The 20,056-nt window shown below is 35.6% G+C and overlaps 1 protein-coding gene across 3 annotated transcripts in view; it reads left to right on the top strand.

Annotated features, from left to right (window-relative positions):
• The window catches only part of AP4E1 (adaptor related protein complex 4 subunit epsilon 1), a 64,623-nt gene that overhangs the window by 16,061 nt on the left and 28,506 nt on the right, over positions 1–20,056 (top strand). For all 3 annotated transcript variants that reach the window (XM_045449752.1, XM_045449751.1, XM_045449753.1), the window contains 7 exons: positions 2,574–2,740; positions 6,024–6,097; positions 12,119–12,241; positions 12,345–12,454; positions 14,930–15,069; positions 16,823–16,935; positions 17,044–17,162. In XM_045449752.1, the coding sequence (XP_045305708.1) occupies positions 2,574–2,740; positions 6,024–6,097; positions 12,119–12,241; positions 12,345–12,454; positions 14,930–15,069; positions 16,823–16,935; positions 17,044–17,162 (846 nt within the window). The remainder of the gene's footprint in view (positions 1–2,573; positions 2,741–6,023; positions 6,098–12,118; positions 12,242–12,344; positions 12,455–14,929; positions 15,070–16,822; positions 16,936–17,043; positions 17,163–20,056) is intronic.

Genomic DNA, 20,056 nt, shown 5'->3' with positions numbered 1-20,056 from the left:
GAACTCACGGACTGCGAGATCGTGACCTGGCTGAAGTCGGACGCCCAACCGACTGCGCCACCCAGGCGCCCCTAGTCTTTTTTTTAAATGCCTAAGTTTTTTTGTGTTACTAAAGATGCATGGAAAAATGGTAGCTATGGAAGGTGATTGAAATTTGCAGATTTGTGGTTTGTAAAAAAAAAAATTTTTTTATTAGTTTTCTTTATTTTTGAGAGGCAGAGTGAGACAGAGCACACGTGAAGGAGGGGCAGAGAGAGAGGAAGACACAGAATTGGAGGCAGGCTCCAGGCTCTGAGCTGTCAGCATAGAGCCCGATGTGGGGCCTGAACTCATGAACCGTGAGATCATGACTTGAGCCGAAGTCAGACGCTCAACTGACTGAGCCACCCAGGCGCCCCCAGATTTGTGGTTTTTTAAGCAGTGACTTTTATATGACTTCATAAGATGCATAAGAGCTTATTGAAATGAGGAGAGCTGGTGGAGGGTGTGTAAACTATAGATTATGTTGCTGACTCCTTAAATTGATACTGTGTCAGATGAAGAAGGAAGGTCGAATGGTATGGTAACATTTTCTAAATGGTGATATGAGTTTATACTAATTCAGCCCCAGTGCATTGCCTGAAACCCTTTGTATTCCATGTGAGATATTCCATGATGAGTACTGTAAAACAAAATGGAATATGTCACTGAATTAAATTTACAGTTACAGAACTGAAAGTTGTGTTCATTTTTATTCATTATGCTCCAAAATAGATTTGGTATAAATAGATACTTGATATTAAATCTTGTTTTTCCTCTAACGTTTACTAAACTTTGAAAGAGCTATTATTTCCCTTCCAAAAATGTGTCGTTGATAGTGAAATAAAAATTACGATGAGGAATCTAATGTTTATTCTGAGGAATATGTATTTAAATTCCCCAGTCCAAGAGATTAGTCAGACAGATAATCAAAACACACTCATTCGGAACACAGGTATGTTTAAATACAATAGGGTTAATTAATTTTTAAAAGGCAGATGCACTGATTTTGGGAGATTTGAGTAGACTTGATTGTGCCCTGTGCTCTTCCACCCAGAACACATTTATTTATTATTGTTATTATTTAATGTTTGCTTATTTGAGAGAGACAGAGAAAGTGTATGTGGGAGAGGGGCAGAGAGAGAGAGAGGGAGAGAAAGAATCCCTCTGCACTGACAGTGCAGCGTGACACAGGACTTGATCTCACAAACCATTAGATCATGACCTGGACCAAAATCAGGAGTCCCACACTTAACCAACGGCGCCACCCAGGCGCCCCTATTTTTGGTCTTAAATTGCAGTTTGAAACTGTTCATAAGCACTAAGGGCAAACTGAGTTAATTTCAAATTTAAGTTAATCTCTTAATGTGGCAGTACTTCACTAGTAGTTCTTGATTAACCACCTAATGGACATCTGCTAATTCAATGTGTGACTTAAAGATAGTGTTATATTAGCCAAAAATGGGGTCAATGTTCAAGTGTGCTAAGGAGATGAAATACAGTGGAGACAGTATAAATGATCACATTGATGTATTTATTGTGTGTATGAGAGAGAGAGAGAGAGAGAGAGATGGGAAGTGAGGGAAAGGATGTGAGAAATAAGGAGAATAGAATAGGAAAGAATATAGTTTAAGGGAAAAAAACTGATTTCTGTTTTTGCCTTCTTACCCTATTTCTCTATATTATGAAGACTTTTTAAAAACTATTTTATTTATTAATTAAGACTTTTATTTATTTTAAAAAAAGATATATTTTTATATTTTAAAAAAAGATATATATTTTTTCTTTTAGAGAGAGAGAGAGTGAGTGAGCAGGGAAGAGGGGCAGAGGGAGAGAGAGAGAATCCCCAGCAGGCTCCATCCCCAGCAGTCCATCCCCAGGCTGACATGGGGCTTGATCCCATGACCCTGAGATCATGACCTGAGCTGAAATCAAGAGTTGGATGCTTAACTGACTGAGCCACCCAGACGCCCTTTTTTTCACTTTTTGATTTAATTGCTGGTATTGGCTAACAAAAGTTCAATATAAGATATAATTATAAGAACTTATGAAATGTGATTAAGACTGTGTGGAGACAGGTAGTGAATGGTGGAAGCCTTTTGGGGGATGATTCAGCTTTGGATCAGGTAGTCAGAGTAGTTTCATCATGGAAGACATTAAACACATTAGAGTATGGTTTTATTTTTATTAAAAAATTTTTTTTTAATGTTTTTATTTATTTTGAGAGAGAGAGACTGAGCGCAAGCTGGGGAGGGGCAGAGAGAGTGGGAGACACAGAATTGAAAGCAGGCCCCAGGCTCTGAGCTGTCAGCACAGAGCCTGACTTGGGACTTGAACTCGTGAACCACAAGATCATGACCTGAGCTGAAGTTGGATGCTTAACCATTGAGCCACCCAGGTGCCCCTAGAGTACTGTTTTATTAAATGTGAACATGCAGCTTCTAAGTTAACATGCCCTAAGTTAGATTTTGTATGGCATTTAAACCAGGTCTATTTTATATTTGATAAGAGATTATTATTAATAGAAAGTTTTTTGTTTTGTTTTTTGGGTATAGGAGAATTCATCTGGATATAAAGACTTGACGGGGAGTTTTGTAACAATTTTGAAGCAAGTAGTTGGAGGAAAGCTCCCAGTAGATTTCAATTACCATAGTGTACCAGCACCATGGTTACAAATCCAGCTCTTGAGAATACTAGGACTTCTAGGAAAAGACGATCAAAGGTAAACTATTGTAAGCAAACTTGATACCCTGATAGCCTGTCACCTAGAAGTTTCATAAGTCAGATTCTCCCAATGTTTAATTGGCTTAATAATGATAAATAAATCACTGTAAGAAGTATATAATAGGTTGCTGGGATAATCCTGGCTCTCTGCTTATCTAATCCTGCTCATAGGGAAAGGTACCTCTGAAGCTCCATATCTTTCCTGAAGCCTTCTTAAACATTCTAGTTCAGGGATTTGGAAACTTTCTTTACTGTAAAGGGCCAGATAATAAATATTTGATGCTTTGTGGGCTGTATGTTGTCTGTTGAAGCCCGCTGTTGTATAACTTAAAAGCAATCATAGATAATATGTAAGGAATGAGCACTACTGTATTCCAGAAAAACTTTTTATGGACATTAAAACTTGAATTTCATATAATCTTTATGTATCATGAGATATTATTCTTTTTATTTTTTTCCCCATTTAAAAATGTAAGAACCATTCTTAGCCTGTAGCCATACAAATACAAATATCCAGCCAGGATAGCCCTGGAGACAGTAGTTTGCTGACTTTTCCTCTGGTTGGATGTGAGTGTTTCATTTAATTCATTTGTCTGAATTACTCTTTTAGCCAATACTTTATATTAAAATTTTTATGGTGTCTTTTCAATTATGCATATTGTTTGTAACTTTTTATTTTCTCATAGTTTTTCTTTTTTTTTTTTATGTTTATTTTTTGAAAGAGAGAGTACGAGTGGGGGAGAGGCAGAGAGAGAGAGGGAGACACAGAACCCAAAGAAGGCTCCAGGCTCTGAGCTGTCAGCACAGAACCTGACACAGGGCTTGAACTCATGAACAATGAGATCATGACCTGAGCTGAAGTCAGACGCTTAACTGACTGAGTCACCCAGGTGCCCTTATTTTGTCATAGTTTTTCAGATTTACCAGAAAGTTCCAACAACAGATCAAGAAGCTTCCTTACACCTTTTACCTAGAGTCATCAATTATTTTCATATGTCTTATCATTCTTTCTCTTTCTATATATATGTGCATGTGTGCACACATATTAAATTTTTTTTTTTCCTGAACCATTCAAGGACAAGTCTTTTAGTTCCCTTGAGAGCAAGTACCATGGCTGGAGTCCTTGATGTGTTTCTGTCTTAAGAAAATATTTGCTAGTCAGTGTTCTGACTTTATAAGATCTGGTTTTCCTTTATGCAGTACAGTACCTTCTAATTCTTTAGCCTAGCTTTACAAAGGGATTGTATTCTAGGCTGTTGCTCCTAGTAATGCCTTGTCAGTGTCATGCCAGTGTCCATCTGCCTATGAGCTCCTGGTGAGAGCTAGCTGGACTGTATCACTCTTGATATTGCTATGTCATTTTTTCTGTGTTTCTGACTCTAAATTCCTAGGTCAAAAAACTGGAGGTGATGGGAGTAGATACACACGTTAGAAATGTTTGCTGTAATTTTATTTTATGTAATCCAGCCTATCCTATGGCATAGCTCTAGTTGGGAGTCCACTGGAATTCTGTTTTAAAATCACGAATTTCATAGTAGTGCATTCAGACTTCACTAGTCTAAAAAGGTCTGTTGACAATATATTGTCATGAAGTAACTTTGGAGGCTTTTAGTGAATTTACTAAACTCATTAACTCATTATCTTCCTTCTTTCCTTTATAAATGAATTTGGGGAATACATACAAAGTTACAAAGAACGTACAAAGAGAGAGCTTACCTCCAGAGAGCTCAGTTGAATAGAGTTAGACTCAAGAAAATGAACAAAGAGTTAAACTCTTTTATGATGTTATGGAACATTAGAATATTTTTTCCTTTGTTGTCCCAACTCTGAGATTTTATGTTAACACAAATCTTGTAGTTCTTAAGACATGATCAGTCCAGTGTGGCAAAGTAAAAATGGTATTTTATAGTAGGATTCTAATGTATTTAATTGAAAGAGTTAACTTAGTGGAAAAGTCTTCTTATATTTATGTTCTTTTATATCACTTGTTTAGATATTTTCTTGTGTTTTATAGCAGTCTTCTTCTTAGGTTATTCCTGTTTGGCTTGATCATGTCTGCACATGTTTCTATATTTCTTTGTGGTTAATTATGACTCTTATGCCAGACATCAGCTTTTAAAATTGAGAAACTAGACTGTAATCTAGCTGTCGTATTACCAAATTTGGGGGGTGAATTGTAATGTCTGCTATGTGGTATTGTCTGGAAAAAGTGCTTACACAATAAAATGAGGGATTTTAGAATATGGTTCTGGATTTCACAGAATAGTTACACTTCAGTCAAGACAGAATAAAAGTCCATCCACTTCAAATTAAAATTTTATAGCTGCATATTTAGAAAAACATTTTCTGAAAAAGATGTAACATACATCATATGTCATTTGTATGGCCCCAGGTTATTTTGATCTTTTTGTTTATTTTACAGTGTAGTTTCTCTGCAAGACTACTGTGTGTATTCTGTGTTGATGGTAGTTTTTTTTCTATTGGTGCTTTTTGAATTTGTAAAACAGAGACAAATGCCGGTTGAGAAGTCATCGTTTCACACTAGCCTCTTGCAGAGAACTTTTCTAGGTTTTGAGATAGAGTGCTCTACAAAGCACTATATTTTCTTTTTCTTTCTTTCTTTTCTTTCTTTCTTTCTTTCTTTCTTTCTTTCTTTCTTTCTTTCTTTCTTTCTTTCTTTCTTTCTTTCTTCACTGTGTTTTCTTACAGTATCTACCTCAACCCAGTTACCAGAACTGTAATCAGTGACCATAAAGACATAGGAGTGGTATAAACCTGTTTCACAAAATACAATTTCTTTATAGTTAACATAAATGAAAGTTAAACTTTTCCCCCAGAAAACCTAGTGCTGCTCAAAGAAAAGACTAGTATTTGAATACTTTTAAAAAACTATTTGGTTAAAATACTGTCTGGAATAATCTGGATGTGGGAGATATTACTATAATAACTTGAAACAGGCAGAAATATTTTATTGCAAATAAAATTATGAAAGGTGGTATGTTCAAACAAAAACCTGATTTGTACACTAGGTACAGGTAAAGAGCTGGTTGACTTATGTATATCTCTCCATTGACTAGTCATCTTTGATAAAACAGGAAATTAAACTCATGAAAAAGAGCAAATGGAATCTTGAAGAAGTGAAATTTCCATAACTTCATAAAATAAATTTTTTTCACTTCTTTTCTGTAGATCCTCAGTTTTAAAGAGAGAGAAGTTTGAAAAACTGTTTTATTGAGTTATAATACTATAATTCTACTGCAAATAAAATATCTTTTAAACAGGACAAGTGAATTAATGTATGATGTTCTTGATGAATCCTTACGAAGAGCCGAGTTAAATCACAATGTCACATATGGTAGGTAACATATATAAATGCTATTCTAAAAAATTACAGCGTTTTTCAGCATCATAGCAAAATGTGTGTTAGAATCTATAAATTCCAATAGAATCTTACATGTTAAATTTTAAGGTGGTTCTATGGGTTATTCTTTTTCAGTGCAGGCATTAGATAACTAATAAAAATAATGGCAGTATTTTAAATGTTGATCTAAATTCATTATTAAAATTATCTCTCTTTTTAAAATATTCTTTAAGAGAAATTATCTTTATATTGAAAATATTCATTAAGCATCTAATTGACTGTGAAGATAACCTGTATAAGTAATACAGCTGTGAATAAAATAGTTATAATTGATTATATTATCATTGATCTCACAGATAGATAGATCATACATGGAAAGGGACAGGTGGAGTAAATGTTACAAAGGAGAGTTACTCCTTTGTATGGGAAAATATAGCAGCTAGTCTTAGATGAGAGGGAGAACAAGGAAGGTTTTATTGACATTTAAGAAGAGAACTGAAGGAAGGATAAGATATAGACAAAAACATATAGGATATATATATGGAATAACAGTATACTGTTCTGTGAGGAGACAGTAGTCATGTTACATACAATTTTAAAAAGTAATTTAGTGATAGGAGATGAGTAATTTGGGGGAGAGGGTAGAGGACTGAGAAAAGTAACCAAAAAACTTTCAATCTTAATAGAGGGAGGAACTATTGGTTCTTTATTGATTAGTTTGAAAAAGCTCAGTAAAGAAATTGAGGTATTTGGAAATATTCAGAAGGAAAGTAAAACAGTTTGAATTTTGCATGCTATAGAGAAAAATAGAAGAAGCATTGAGAGATTAACTCAAATGAGAAGTCATTTCTTTTTCTGGTAAAATACTGTGAAGTAGAGTTTGAAGACCATCCTGTTTTTTCAGACAGCGGTAAATGGTGAATCTTTAAGAACAATGATTGTAGAAATGTGGGATGGACTAGAGGGCAGAAATTATACTAGTTTAACTGTAAGAAAAGTGTTTGACAAAGATGGAGTTAGGAATAAGGAGAAAGAATTGCATGTATGAGACTCATACAGGATTGATAATGCACATGACAGTGAATTGAGATGGTAAATTTTGGAAGATAGATTTATGTTTTGCATGGAAAAATGGTAATTAAGACATTGAAAGTGGTTTATTCATTTGTTCAACCAGTATTTATTGAAGGGTTACAAAACAAAAACTTGATTTGTAAACTAGGTACAGATTGAGGGAAGAGTTGATTGATTTATGTATTTCTCCATGATAAGTACAGGAGATTAAAGGGAGAATAAGATAGACACAGTCCCTGCCCTTATCAGGGTATAGTGTAATGAACGGTTGATATTATGTAGGATCTTGCTGTGTAATGAGAAGAGTCAGGCCAGTGATAAGGATCATCCTTATTGACATGGGTGGTTTGTTTAGGAACTGTCAGAAGATCCAGACAAGTGTCAGAGTCTTTGCAGGCAGCGAAGCTAAAAAGTTTCGCTTGAGATATAATTAGTGTGTAGGATAAGAGGTTGAAAGACTCTCAAGGAAGTCTGTTTAGAATCAGTTAAGGATCTGATTTTCTTTTTCTTGCACAATTTTTTTTTTTTTTTTTTTTTTTTGGTAATTGACATTTCAGCTTTAATTTTTTTATTTTTTTGAATAGGTAATATATGCACATGGTTCAAAATTCAAAAGGTACAAAAAGGTATACAGTGAACAGTAAGTGTCCCTTTGACCCTTACCACCCACCACCCAGTTCCCCTTCTTGGAGATAACCACTGTTATCTGTTCCTTTTGATTTGGAGAGTACTGTATACCTGAGGAAATACTTTTTTTAATGTTCTCCCCTAGGGCACCTTTCCCTTATTAACATTTCTGGGACCAACACCAATAATTCATTTCTTTGTAGGCTGTCAGTGCAATGTTTTACCTTGCCATGGAAACCTTATAGTTTCTGTTGTTTTATTTATTTCTTTTATTAATCTTTCCATTGTTAGGCTTCCCCTCCATATTTGTATTGATACAGTTTATAACTTTAAGTGATTTTATCAATGATAGAATGTTCTCTAGTAATGCTGACACGAATATTTTATTGCTTAAGAATGTGAATTTTAAATCATGAACTTCATAAGGGAAGGGACTGTGTCTATCCCACTGTCTGGCACTAGGTTAATCAATGAGTAACACGTTTTAATTGAATTAAAGGAAGAGAAAAACTACTTTACTTTTATCAGTTATCTATATATAACTGATAACTTTTATCAGTTACCTGATTGGGTTTTAGCTTTTATACTTGCTAAATCATATTTTTTTGAAAATTCCATTATTTTAACTTACCTAAGTGTTAAGTCAAGACATAAATCCCATCAGAGATGTTTATTGAGTACTGTTATGTGCCAGGCATTGTGCAAAGTGATATAGAAGATGTGAAGGAGTGTAAAATGTAATCTTTGCCTTCAAGAAATTTACGATATAATGGTAGAAATAGCTTATTTATGAAAGAATAATATCAGTATAAGGCAGAATGCTAAGGGGTGATACAGAGAATAAATATTACAGGAGTCCAGTGGTAGAGATCACTGGGGACCTGAGGACACACATAAGAGTTCATTGATATAATGGGGCCCTGACAGATAGTAAGGATACAGATAGCCAGAAGAGAGATCAGGGGGGTCTAGGTGAAGGGAACATGAGAAAAGGTACAGAAGTGGGGATATTTAAAACAGTTTCAGAGAATATCAACTTACCAGTCTACATGGACAGTTCATATTGGGAGCAGTGGAAAGGCCTTGGTGCAGAGGTTCTCTTGTGGCAGTCAAATGAGTTTGGGCTTTATACCGTATAAATCCAGAGATATGGAAGACTTCTGGGCAAGGTACTGATAAGATGAGAGTAACATTTTTTTAGTAAATTGGGAGAATTATAGGAAAGGGAATACAAGGCACAGAACCATCAAAAGTAGATAGAAGTGCATTTCCCTGTTTTTCCCACTTAATAGACATTATATATAAAATTAACATAAGACTCTGTAAGGTAGAGAAATGAAGGTGGACTGGTTAGGAACCTTGGGATGCAAGGAACAATATCACGGTGAGTGCCGTGGGTTTTCTTTTTGCCTCATATTTCTCAGACTGGGTACTGGAGAGCCAGCAACGTGGAAACACCAACTGTTCCAAACAAAAATGCCTTAAGAAAAGCCTGCTGTCTAGCCAAAGGACCAACAAGAAAAGGGCAAACTAGCAAGGTAGAAAACTTTTAGATGGTAGCCTCTTTTCCAGCCAAGCATCACACAGAATAAATTATGGACCCACCCATGTCAGAAAAGACTGAGTGGAGAGCCAAGATTTCCACCCTCACCAGGTGTAAGCAGATTCCCAATGGTTCTACTGGGCTTATTGTGGAGAAGCCCAAGAGGAGAGCCAGAATTTCATCCCTGCCAGGTGTCGGGAGTGGGGCATATCTCGCTTGCACTGTCAGTGGAGATGATGTGGGAAGCCTGGATTTCACATATCTAGGAATAGGGAGTTAATGAAGCACCTCTCCCCTCTTAGCTGAGGTGGTGTTAGGGGAAGCCTAGAAAGAGTTGGAGCTTTCACCACTGCTCAGGGATACTCAGGCCATCCCATCAATGTCAGTGGAGGCCATTGGAGTGGTAATGAGGTGCCCCTTCCTTTCTGAGGCAGGATAGTATCAGCAGACACTCCCATCCCCCACCCAGAAGGAATAAGGGTCCCCTCCTTCTCCAGGTGTCAAAGGAGGCAGAGTGGAGAACCTGGACTTTCATCCCCATAAGGTGGTACCTGCGTCTCCCTGTCAGAGTAGTATCAATAGATACTTTACTTATTTAATATGAAAGTAAAGTCTAGTCTGAAGGATAAGGTGTCAGTGGAATGTCTTCAAATTTTGTGCATGATCCAACCCCAAAAACTTATGATAAAACCACAGTATCACAAATGTCAGGATATTACTAATTTTTTATTTGCTAATTTTTACTTGATATTTTGGTTAGGACCTGGCTTGCTCTTGAGGAGAAAACAAAACTTCACATTGTGTTTTTACGTTTAGAATCCTCAGAAGCACTTTTTTTCTTTCTTTCTTTTTTTTTTTTTTAACCGCTGCAGAGGGGAGACAGAGCAGGGTGGCTGCTGTTTCATTTATGGACTTATACTCAGATTTTTGTAGAGTTGGGGAATAAAGGGATTTAGCTATAGTGGAAAAGTGATTTAGAAATCTATTAAATTCATTTTTAGCTCATTTGTGCACTAAGTTCATAAGTATAATTTTTGAACTATTAATTTTACCTATACTAGCTTTCCAGAAATCTTATGAGCATCTAAATAAAAGTTTGGATTTTGGATGGGTAATGAGAAGCTTTTGTAGTAACACAGTTTGATAGCAGGAGAGTTCCGAATGGCAGGAATCTGTAAAGGAAACCGTGTCAGTTATAACAGAAAATGGGTCATCATTATTTTTAATATTACTTAGGACTGGCCTATTAGTTCAGGGTTTGGCAAACTTTTTCTGAAAAGGGGGCCAGGTAGTAAATATTTTAAGCTTTGTAGGTAACATAGGTTTCTGTCATAAATTCTCCTGTGTTTATTTTGTTTTTCTACGACCTTTGAAACATGTAATTGTACACCTGAGACTCATATAATGTTATATGTCAATTGTATCTCAAAAAGTATGTAAAAATTGTTCTTAGTTTACAGGCTTGCAAAAGTAGGCCAAGGGCTAGATTTAGTGGTAGTTCATCCATTCCTGCCTTAGTTGGTCACTCACTTGACCAAGCCTCTCTTTGTTTAGTTCATAAAGTCATAAAGTTTACTTTTTCCATGGCACAGAATGAGGACATTTTACAGCACAACATCTGAATATACAGAGGAGTATCTTTTTAGGTTCAGTTAACTCACTTTGTAGATTTTCCTTTAAAGTCAGTCCCCTTCTTAAAGAGAAATTTGTATTTCTGATTTATTTTCTCTTTCTCCTTCTATAGAAAGGGTTTGTATAAAGCTTTTTATACAAAGTTTATGTGTGAATCAGTCGATAGGCAACCTAACAGTGGAAAATATAGCTGGTTGAATACTCAAGTTTTATGTTGTATACAACAAAGTATCAGATTGTCTTGTTTAAAGCTTTTAGAAATAGAGAAGAAAGGATTCTATCAAGGACACTTGATATGCTTCAACTTGTGGTAGAATTGTTAAGTCGACGGAGTCTGTGTCTCACTTACACTGTGATTCCATAGCACATGCAGGACTTGATACCACACTGGTTCTTCTTTATTTACCATGACAAAGCTCAGGCTCCTTGACTTAGGCTCTTCAAAAGAGTTTGAAAAAGATTTTAGTGTACACTTTGATCATTATTGTAGTTATCCAATATTTGACTGTATTAGAAAATCAAATTTGAACACTATCAAGATGTTCAATAGATAGTTCTATGTTCTTCGAGGTTTGTTTTAAAGAACTGACTTGAGGATTTTTATGAAATGGCCCTACTTTGAAATGAATGCTAGAGTATCCTAAAATGATTACATTGAAATAAACTACATATATAGTTTCTGTGTATAAATGGTAGAAACTGCCAGAGAACAAATTATTTTAAAGCATGCAAGCAGTGTTGGAAATACCTGTTTATGTAGGAACAATGAATATATTACTTATGTGCCCTTTAGAATGTGAGCTCCTTAAGGGCAGGGGTTTTTGTCTTTTTTGTTCACTGCTGTATCCATGCTATTAGAACAATGCCTGGCACATAGGAGGTGTTCAGTAAATACTTGTTGCATGTGTGAATGCATCATTTCTATCTATTAATATACATAATATATTATATTGTGGTAATATAATCCTAATAGTTGTGTAAGCCTGAAAACAGCAAAGTTCCTATCTTTGAAAATTTTCCATAAATAAGTTTTTACTAAAACTGACCTTCTAATTAGTTTGTTTTGTTCTGAGTTCTACACATGTTCTTTTATTATGCCTTAACATGATCCCTGACATTTTTATATTTTCTTTCTCTAGCTATTCTGTTTGAATGTGTACATACAGTTTATTCTATTTATCCTAAATCAGAATTACTTGAGAAGGCTGCCAAGTGCATTGGAAGATTTGTTCTGTCACCTAAAATAAATCTCAAGTATTTAGGTAAGATGATTAGATAATTTTGACAGAAATTACAAAGACAGCTCTTGAAATTTGCTGGATATTTGTTTCCAGTCACTTTGTATAACGTAATCTTTGTTTCTAGGGCTGAAGGCTCTTACCTATGTTATCCAGCAGGATCCCACTCTGGCTCTTCAGCACCAGATGACAATAATTGAATGCTTAGACCATCCTGATCCCATTATTAAAAGAGAGGTAAACTGGTACTTTGAATAGTGTACGTGAAGTGTTATAACTTTTAAACTTCTTTTTTGGTATTATGAAGAGAGAAAAGTAGTAGTGTGTGTGTGTGTGTGTGTACACACATGTGTATTTTAACTTCTGAGTGTATTTTATTCTTTCTAGTAAAGTTTAAGGAACTTTTCTAAAAAGTCCTTGTGTCAGTTTCTTCACAAATGTTTTTAAACTATGAGTTAGAGGAGTTAGGTTCAATTACCTGTATGGATTCATTAATATCTTTTTTGGTCTAAGAAGAGACCTGAATTCTATTTCAAGTTCTTTCTGTTAATGTAATTTAAGATGTAATTTATGATGATTAATATTTTTTTCATATTCTTAACATCTGTGAAGTGGGCTAATGCATTCCTTATTAAATATGTAGGAATATTGAAAGAATTAATAAAGATAACCCCTAAACGATTTGAACTTCTTGGAAGGAATTGCTTCAGTGTCCATTTGGGTGCCTATATAAATGTTTCTGTTAATTTTCATGTAAACAAATCACTCTGTGCCCTCATATTAAAATGGTATATGGGACCTAGTTAAGAAGAATGGATATTTTTATTTTTTATTTTAAAAATAAAGATAATTTATTGAACATCTAAATTACTTAATAGCAATGAGTTAAAAGTAGTTTATGCAAAGAATACTATTTCATTAAACAATTGTAATTTTAAAAGATAAGATTATAAATTTTCAATTTTAAAAGGTACTGTTTTTGAAATAAAAGTGTTTTTGAGAAATTGTCATCTACATATATATTTTTTCTTTTTGCATTTATATTTTTAATCTTCTGAAAATTGTTACTTGCCTCAAATCTGGGAAGTTTGTAGATGGACTAATTTCTCTGTGTAGGCATGATAGAAGAGTGAGAAGGCACCAAAGGACAATAACAATAATTATTTGGCTCTTCTACTTTGAACAAATACAGAGCATGTGTTTTCTTTGTGTGGTTGGCTACTAAATTGAACAGAGTTGACTTAGGTACAGTTTTCTTAGCTATATTTAATTATTGGGCCCTAATTTAAAAATGAGAATCAAAGGGAAAATAAATGTCTTTTAAAATTATCGAGTCTGATCTGTTTTGTCTATTACCTGCTGTGAGAAAAGTAGTTTGAATTCTTTTAGTATCAGTAGTGCTCCAAGAAGGCACCTCAGGACTATCTGTTCGAATGCCACTATCATGTATAACCTCTGTAAGTAATTACATAGAAGAACTTTGGTCCTTGGGAATGGAGTGACCTGTTGTTTAAGACTGGGATTCCCATTTGTCTGGTTTTATTACCTTTCTTTCTCATAGGGAGAAAGAAGGCAAGAAGGAACAAACATAAAAGACCTCTCTTGAGCCATGCAATTCCTAATGCCCTGTCTCATGTAATCCTGGAAATGCTAAATTGCATAGTCTTAGAGTAGGAAATAAATTTGGTATAATTATCTAAAAATATGTAATATGTAGTTTAAAATCTACAGAGAGCATGTCTGAGACAGCTATATAAGTTGAATGCTATTAATGGAGGACCTGTGCATTTATGGATTTTAAAATGGAGTTAAGAATTAACTTAAACAGTTATCTTTTGTACTTGATATCCTGGCAATGAAGATTGAAAAATTACAAAGAACCTTAAGATATTTTGAACAAGTTTGACAAGTAGAATATATGGAAATCTCTTGCAGCTAATGTTGTTGATCCTAAAATACCAGTAAATGATACTTTCTCAGTACTGCCCTTGGTCTCATATTGATTTCTGGGAGTTAACGATATTTTTAGAACCTTAATGTAGGGCCTCAGAAAGTGTAGCCAAATGGGAGCTTACTCTCGTACTGGTCTTCCTTTAAGAGGAAGCAAGAGGTATATTCCTGAGCATTGAGAAAGCGACTATAACATGGTTTTCCCTTGCCTGAGATTCTGAACAGAGGCCTTGCTAAGGCTTTGAAGCACTTGAGCCCCCAGCCTTTGTCCATCTGTTGGAGGCCATTTGCTCTCAGCTGATGAACCCACTCAAGGGCTATTTTCTATTGTTTACGTAGTGTGGAAAATATAGTTTGTAAGACTGGATTTTCATGTGTGTATATATACATGCACAGACAGGCATAAATGATATAGGTTTAAGAAGCTGTTATATTTTTAGAAAACAGATTATAAACCTTTTAAGTTTTTAGACTTTACATGGCCTCTCATTTAGAAGTAGTCAGATTATAATTTTTATCGGTATCAAAAAGCTTTTAGACTTTGGAATTAATCATAATTCATTTTTTTTGACAGTAGATTCTACCTTTCTTAATTAAGTTCTGTTTTAGCTAAAATGTGCATTTCTTCAGCACCTGTTAACTGCCCAGTTGGTCTATGTAAAAGTGGCAGAATCAACTGTATTATAAACCTATATATTGCTGTATTTACTGGAATTACCATGTATAGTTTTATAATGCTGTTTTTATTTCTTTCTTAAATAGACTCTGGAACTTCTTTACAGAATTACTAATGCACAGAATATAACAGTGATTGTCCAGAAAATGCTTGAATATTTACAACAGAGCAAAGAAGAGTATATTATCGTCAATTTGGTTGGCAAAATAGCTGAACTCGCTGAGAAATATCCTTTGTTTGGACCATAAGTCATAAAATATCTGTAGTTACATAGTGACTCAAAAAATTTTTTTTTAATGTTTATTCATTTTTGAGAGACAGAGTGCAAGTGGGGAAAGTTCAGAGAGAGGGAGACACAGAATCTGAAGTAGGTTCCAGGCTCTGATCTGTCAGCACAGAGCCCGGTGCAGGGCTTGAACTCATGAGCTGTGAGATCATGACCTGAGCCAAAGTTGGGCACTTAACCTAAGACTGAGCCACCCAAGCACCCCAGTTACATAGTGACTTTAGAATGATTGGTTTAGTTGTGGTCACTTGCAAATTGAGTTCAGAGACACACAGTAACTTTTCCCATACCTGATATACAGGCCTTTCTTGTCAAAAACAGGAATATTTGTAGGCTTCTTAGTGGATGGCTTTTTTTTCCCTGGTTCTTTCATTCAGTTGGTCAGTATTATGAGCAGAAAGATACAGGAACCTCTGCCTGATTCCTCTTTCATTGCCTTCTTATCTTTGACTTTATTTCATAATTAGTTTCTTTTCTGGTAAATGTTCTTGTTGTTTTGCAGGGGGTCCTTGGGAGTAGGGATCAGCATGCTAAAATTTATCCTTTACGCTATTGTTTATACTGGAAATTGTCCCAGTAAGGTAGTTGGGAACGCCATTCACATGTCACTTTTCTTCACATTTGCTTTTTTTTTTTTTTATTTTTTAACATTTATTTAGTTTTGAGAGAGAGAGAGAGCACACAAGCAGGGGAGACACAGAGAGAGGGAGACGCAGAATCCCAAGCAGGCTCCAGGCTCTGAGCTGGCAGCACAGAGCCTGACGTGGGGCTCGAACTCACAAATCACAAGATCATGACCTGAACTGAAGTTGGACACTCAACCGACCAAGCCACGCAGGTGCCCCCACATTTGCTTTTTAAACGTCAGAGAAACTTTACAGGTCACAAAGATATTCCATTCTTTTTAAGATGTCTGTTATTTAAATCAAAGGAAAAATAAATGTACAATGTTACTCCAGTCAGTCATCTTGGAAATTGCTTAAATATAGTTTTCTGTGCCACGTATCTAGTGCCATACGTAACTCCAGGCAGCAGAATGATGGAATTTTAGAACTGAAGAAGAACAGGTTAGAAAAGAGATTAAATAGCTTGAGTAGACATACCACATTTAGTCTCTTTGAAGTGTATGTCATTTTCCATTATTTGTCCTTAGGCACCTGGAATATCTCTTGAAATTTTTTTCACACTTGGGGCGCCTGGATACCTCAGTAGGTTAAGTGACTGACTTCAGCTCAGGTCATGATCTCATGGTTTGTGGGTTCGAGCCCTGTGTCGGGCTCTGGGCTGAACGCTTGCTTGGAGCCTGGAGCTTGCTTCAGATTCTGTGTCTCCTTCTCTCTCTGCCCCTCCCCAGCTTGTGATCTGTCTCACTCTGTCTCTCAAAAATAAATAAATGTAAAAACAAAAGTTTAAAAAAGTATTTTTTCACGGTTATTTATTGGATGCTTAGTATGTACAAGGCATGGTGCTAGATGAAGCAACAAGAATTTAGTTTATTAAGTTTATTAAATAAGCTTTTACTGAGCACCTATTTCACATAAATCTGGAGTATAGAATAATTTATTGGCAGAGGTTAAAAGTAAAAATACCTAAGTAGGATAGGTTGGGGGTTATTCTTTAAAAGGTTGATGCAGAGAAGGTAATTTTAATAAGTGGTATTTGGAAGTGTACTTGGTCTTAACACTGTGGACACATATGCCCCAGATAATGCATGGTTTATTCAGACAATGAATGCTGTGTTTTCAGTGGGAGGAGATGTTATGCATCCTGATATTCCCAATAACTTTCTGAGACTGCTAGCAGAAGGTTAGTAAATTACTGCATTCTGGAAAGATTTCAAAATTAAATGTTTTTATTACAGAGTCATTAAGAGTTTTTAGTGAAAGTTAAAATGATGTATCAATTTCTTTGTAGGTTTTGATGATGAAACAGAAAATCAACAATTAAGGCTTTATGCAGTTCAGTCTTATCTCACTTTACTAGATGCGGAAAATGTGTTCTATCCACAGAAATTTCTTCAAGTTATGAGTTGGGTGAGCAAAGTACATTAGAGCATAAGTATTTATAACGTTGTTTTTTATAAAGCCCAATACTAGCAATATATTTCCTTCAGAAATCATTTAATTCTACCCTGCTAACCCCTTTATCTATCCATTTTCTTTCCCATTGGCTAGTTTGTCACTTAACTATCTACTTGTCTATTCATTCTCCTTTCACTTGTCTACTGTGTGTATTATAGACAGTTGGTTAGGTATCTGTGTCTACAATACATTTGCTGTATTTTCTCTGTGAATCTGTGTTAGAATATGTGAATACTCATGCATCTGTGTTATGTTAGTTTTTCATTGCTGTATGTTACCACAAACTTAGTGCTTCAAACAACATAAATTTATTGTTTCACAGTTTCTGTGGGTCAGGAGTTGAGACCTGGTTTAGCCACGTCCTCTGCTTAGGGTCTCTGAGGGTTGCAGTCAGCTGAGGCTGCTGTCTCATCTGAAACTTGACTGGTGAAGGATCCACTTCCAAACTGGTGTGGTTGTTAGAAGAAACCTGTTTCTTGTGGTTGTAGGACTGAGGGTTTGAAGTTCAGACTGTTGACCGTAGGCTACCCTTAGTTCCTGGAGCTGCCCTCAGTTTCTTGCATGTGGGCCTCCCAACATTCCTCCTTGCTTCATCAAAGCCAGCAAAGGAGATTATCTCTTGCAAGATGAAGGCCAAATTTTATGTCATGTAATCATATGTAATTGCATACATACCATCACCTCTGTGTATCTTTGTTGTGCATGTGGGTGAGTGTTTCCTTAGGGGAAGCTTTGGTGGAGTACAACTGCAGGATCATAGCGTATGCCTCTTTTAATATTTTATAGTTTTGCCAAATGTTAGCATGTTAACTTGAATTTTACCCAGAATTTTATTTAAGAATTTTTTTTCTCATACACAGGAAAGTTGAAAGACTAGTATAATAAATATCTCTATACTTTTCATTTAGATTCCCTGTTAATATATTTTTTTTTTCAACGTTTATTTATTTTTGGGGCAGAGAGAGACAGAGCATGAATGGGGGAGGGGCAGAGAGCGAGGGAGACACAGAATCAGAAGCAGGCTCCAGGCTCTGAGCCATCAGCCCAGAGCCTGATGTGGGGCTCGAACTCACGGACCGCGAGATCGTGACCTGGCTGAAGTCAGACGCTTAACCGACTGCGCCACCCAGGCGCCCCCCCGTTAATATTTTTAACCACCTTTGCTTTACTATATCTACATCTAGATCTACATATAAGTTGCAGACATCATGACCCTCCAAAAAAAAATTCAACATGAGTCTTCTAAGAATGACATTGTTCTGTCATAGAACCATTATTAGACTTAAGAAATGTAACATTAATTCATTAATATCATTTAATATACAGTCCATGTTCACATTTATCCACTTGTCCAAAAAATGTCTCTTAGGGCTGTTTTTCTACTACTAATCCTGGATCCCATCAGGGATCACAAATTGCATTTAGTTGTCTGTTTAGCCTCTTTTATTTTATATTGTTCCTCACTTTCTTTTTGTTTTCATGATATTGATTTTTTTGGATGAATACTGTTGATGTGCAGAATGTCCAACTTTCTGAATTTGTCTTATTATTTCTGGTTTGGTTAAACATTTTTAGGAAGAATACTATATCAACAATGTTATGTACTTCCCACTGTATCATCAGGACACATACCATATCAGTTCCCCAGTTACTAGTAATTTTAAGTTTGTTTGGTTAAGATAACCTTCAGATCTCTCCATTGTAAAGATGCATTTTCTCTTTAGTAATTTGTAGCTAATCTGTGAGGTGATTCTAAGGGGCTATGTGTCAACATCTTTTCCTTAACTATATTTCACCAGTGGTTTTAGTATTGATAATCCTTGCCTAAATGGGTTATTGTATTTGGCAGCTATTCATTTTTTTCCCTCCAGGAACATGGCATGTTACTCCATATATTTATAGTGCTTTTATTTCTTTGCAACATACAGATTCTGTGCAGGTTTTGTTAGATTTATGCTTAAGCATTTCAGTTTCTTTAGAGCAGTAGTAGATATATTTTGTTTTTAATTTTGGTTCCCACATGTTTGTTGCTAGTTTATTCAAATACAATAGATTTTTTGTAGTTTGATCTTACACGCTGCCATCTTGCTGAACTCACTAATCTAGGATTTTTTCAATAGATTTCTTGAGACCTCGTTAAGAATTTTTTGCATCTCTGTTCATGAGATTTTTTTTCTGCCCTGTTGTTTTGGTTTTGGTATCAAACTAATATTAGTGTCATAAAATGAGATAGGAGTAGTCTTTCCTCTTTTGTTTTCTGGAAAAGTTGTATTGAAGAGTATAGTTTAGTTTTTAAGTGTTTGGAAAATTTTCTGTTATCTTTCCTGTTACTGATTTATATAGTTTGCCATTGTCACCAGAGGAAATACTCTGTGAATTCAGTTTTGTTAAGTTTTTTGATGTTTGTTTTATGGCCTAAGATACGTCTTATTATATGTTCTGTGAGTGCTTGAAAGGAGTGGGTATTCTGTTATTGTTGGATGGTGTGTTTGGTAAATGTTGATTAGAGTCTTTTGGTAATGGCATTGTGACACAGGTGTTGAGATCTCTGTGTGGCCTCCACTGACATTGTGGATGGGTGGCCTTGTAATGACTGAGCAGTGGTGAAAGCCCTGACTCTCCACGGGGCTTCTGACACCATCCCAGTGAAGGGGCAGAGGAATCCCTCTTTATACCTGGGTAGAGGGTATAAAATGCAGGCTTCCATATGTGATCTTCATGGACACTGCAGAGGAGTGGGCCTCTTGACAACTTGGTGGGGATGAAAGTCCTAGTTCCCTACTGAGTCTTCTCCCTTTTGAGGGAATTGGAGCGCCTCTTACAGCCTGGTAGGGGTGGAAGTCTTG

The sequence above is a fragment of the Leopardus geoffroyi genome, chromosome B3 (genome assembly GCF_018350155.1).
Source record: "Leopardus geoffroyi isolate Oge1 chromosome B3, O.geoffroyi_Oge1_pat1.0, whole genome shotgun sequence".
NCBI classification, from domain to species: Eukaryota; Metazoa; Chordata; class Mammalia; order Carnivora; family Felidae; genus Leopardus; species Leopardus geoffroyi.
This window is presented reverse-complemented; position numbering and strand designations above follow the sequence as displayed.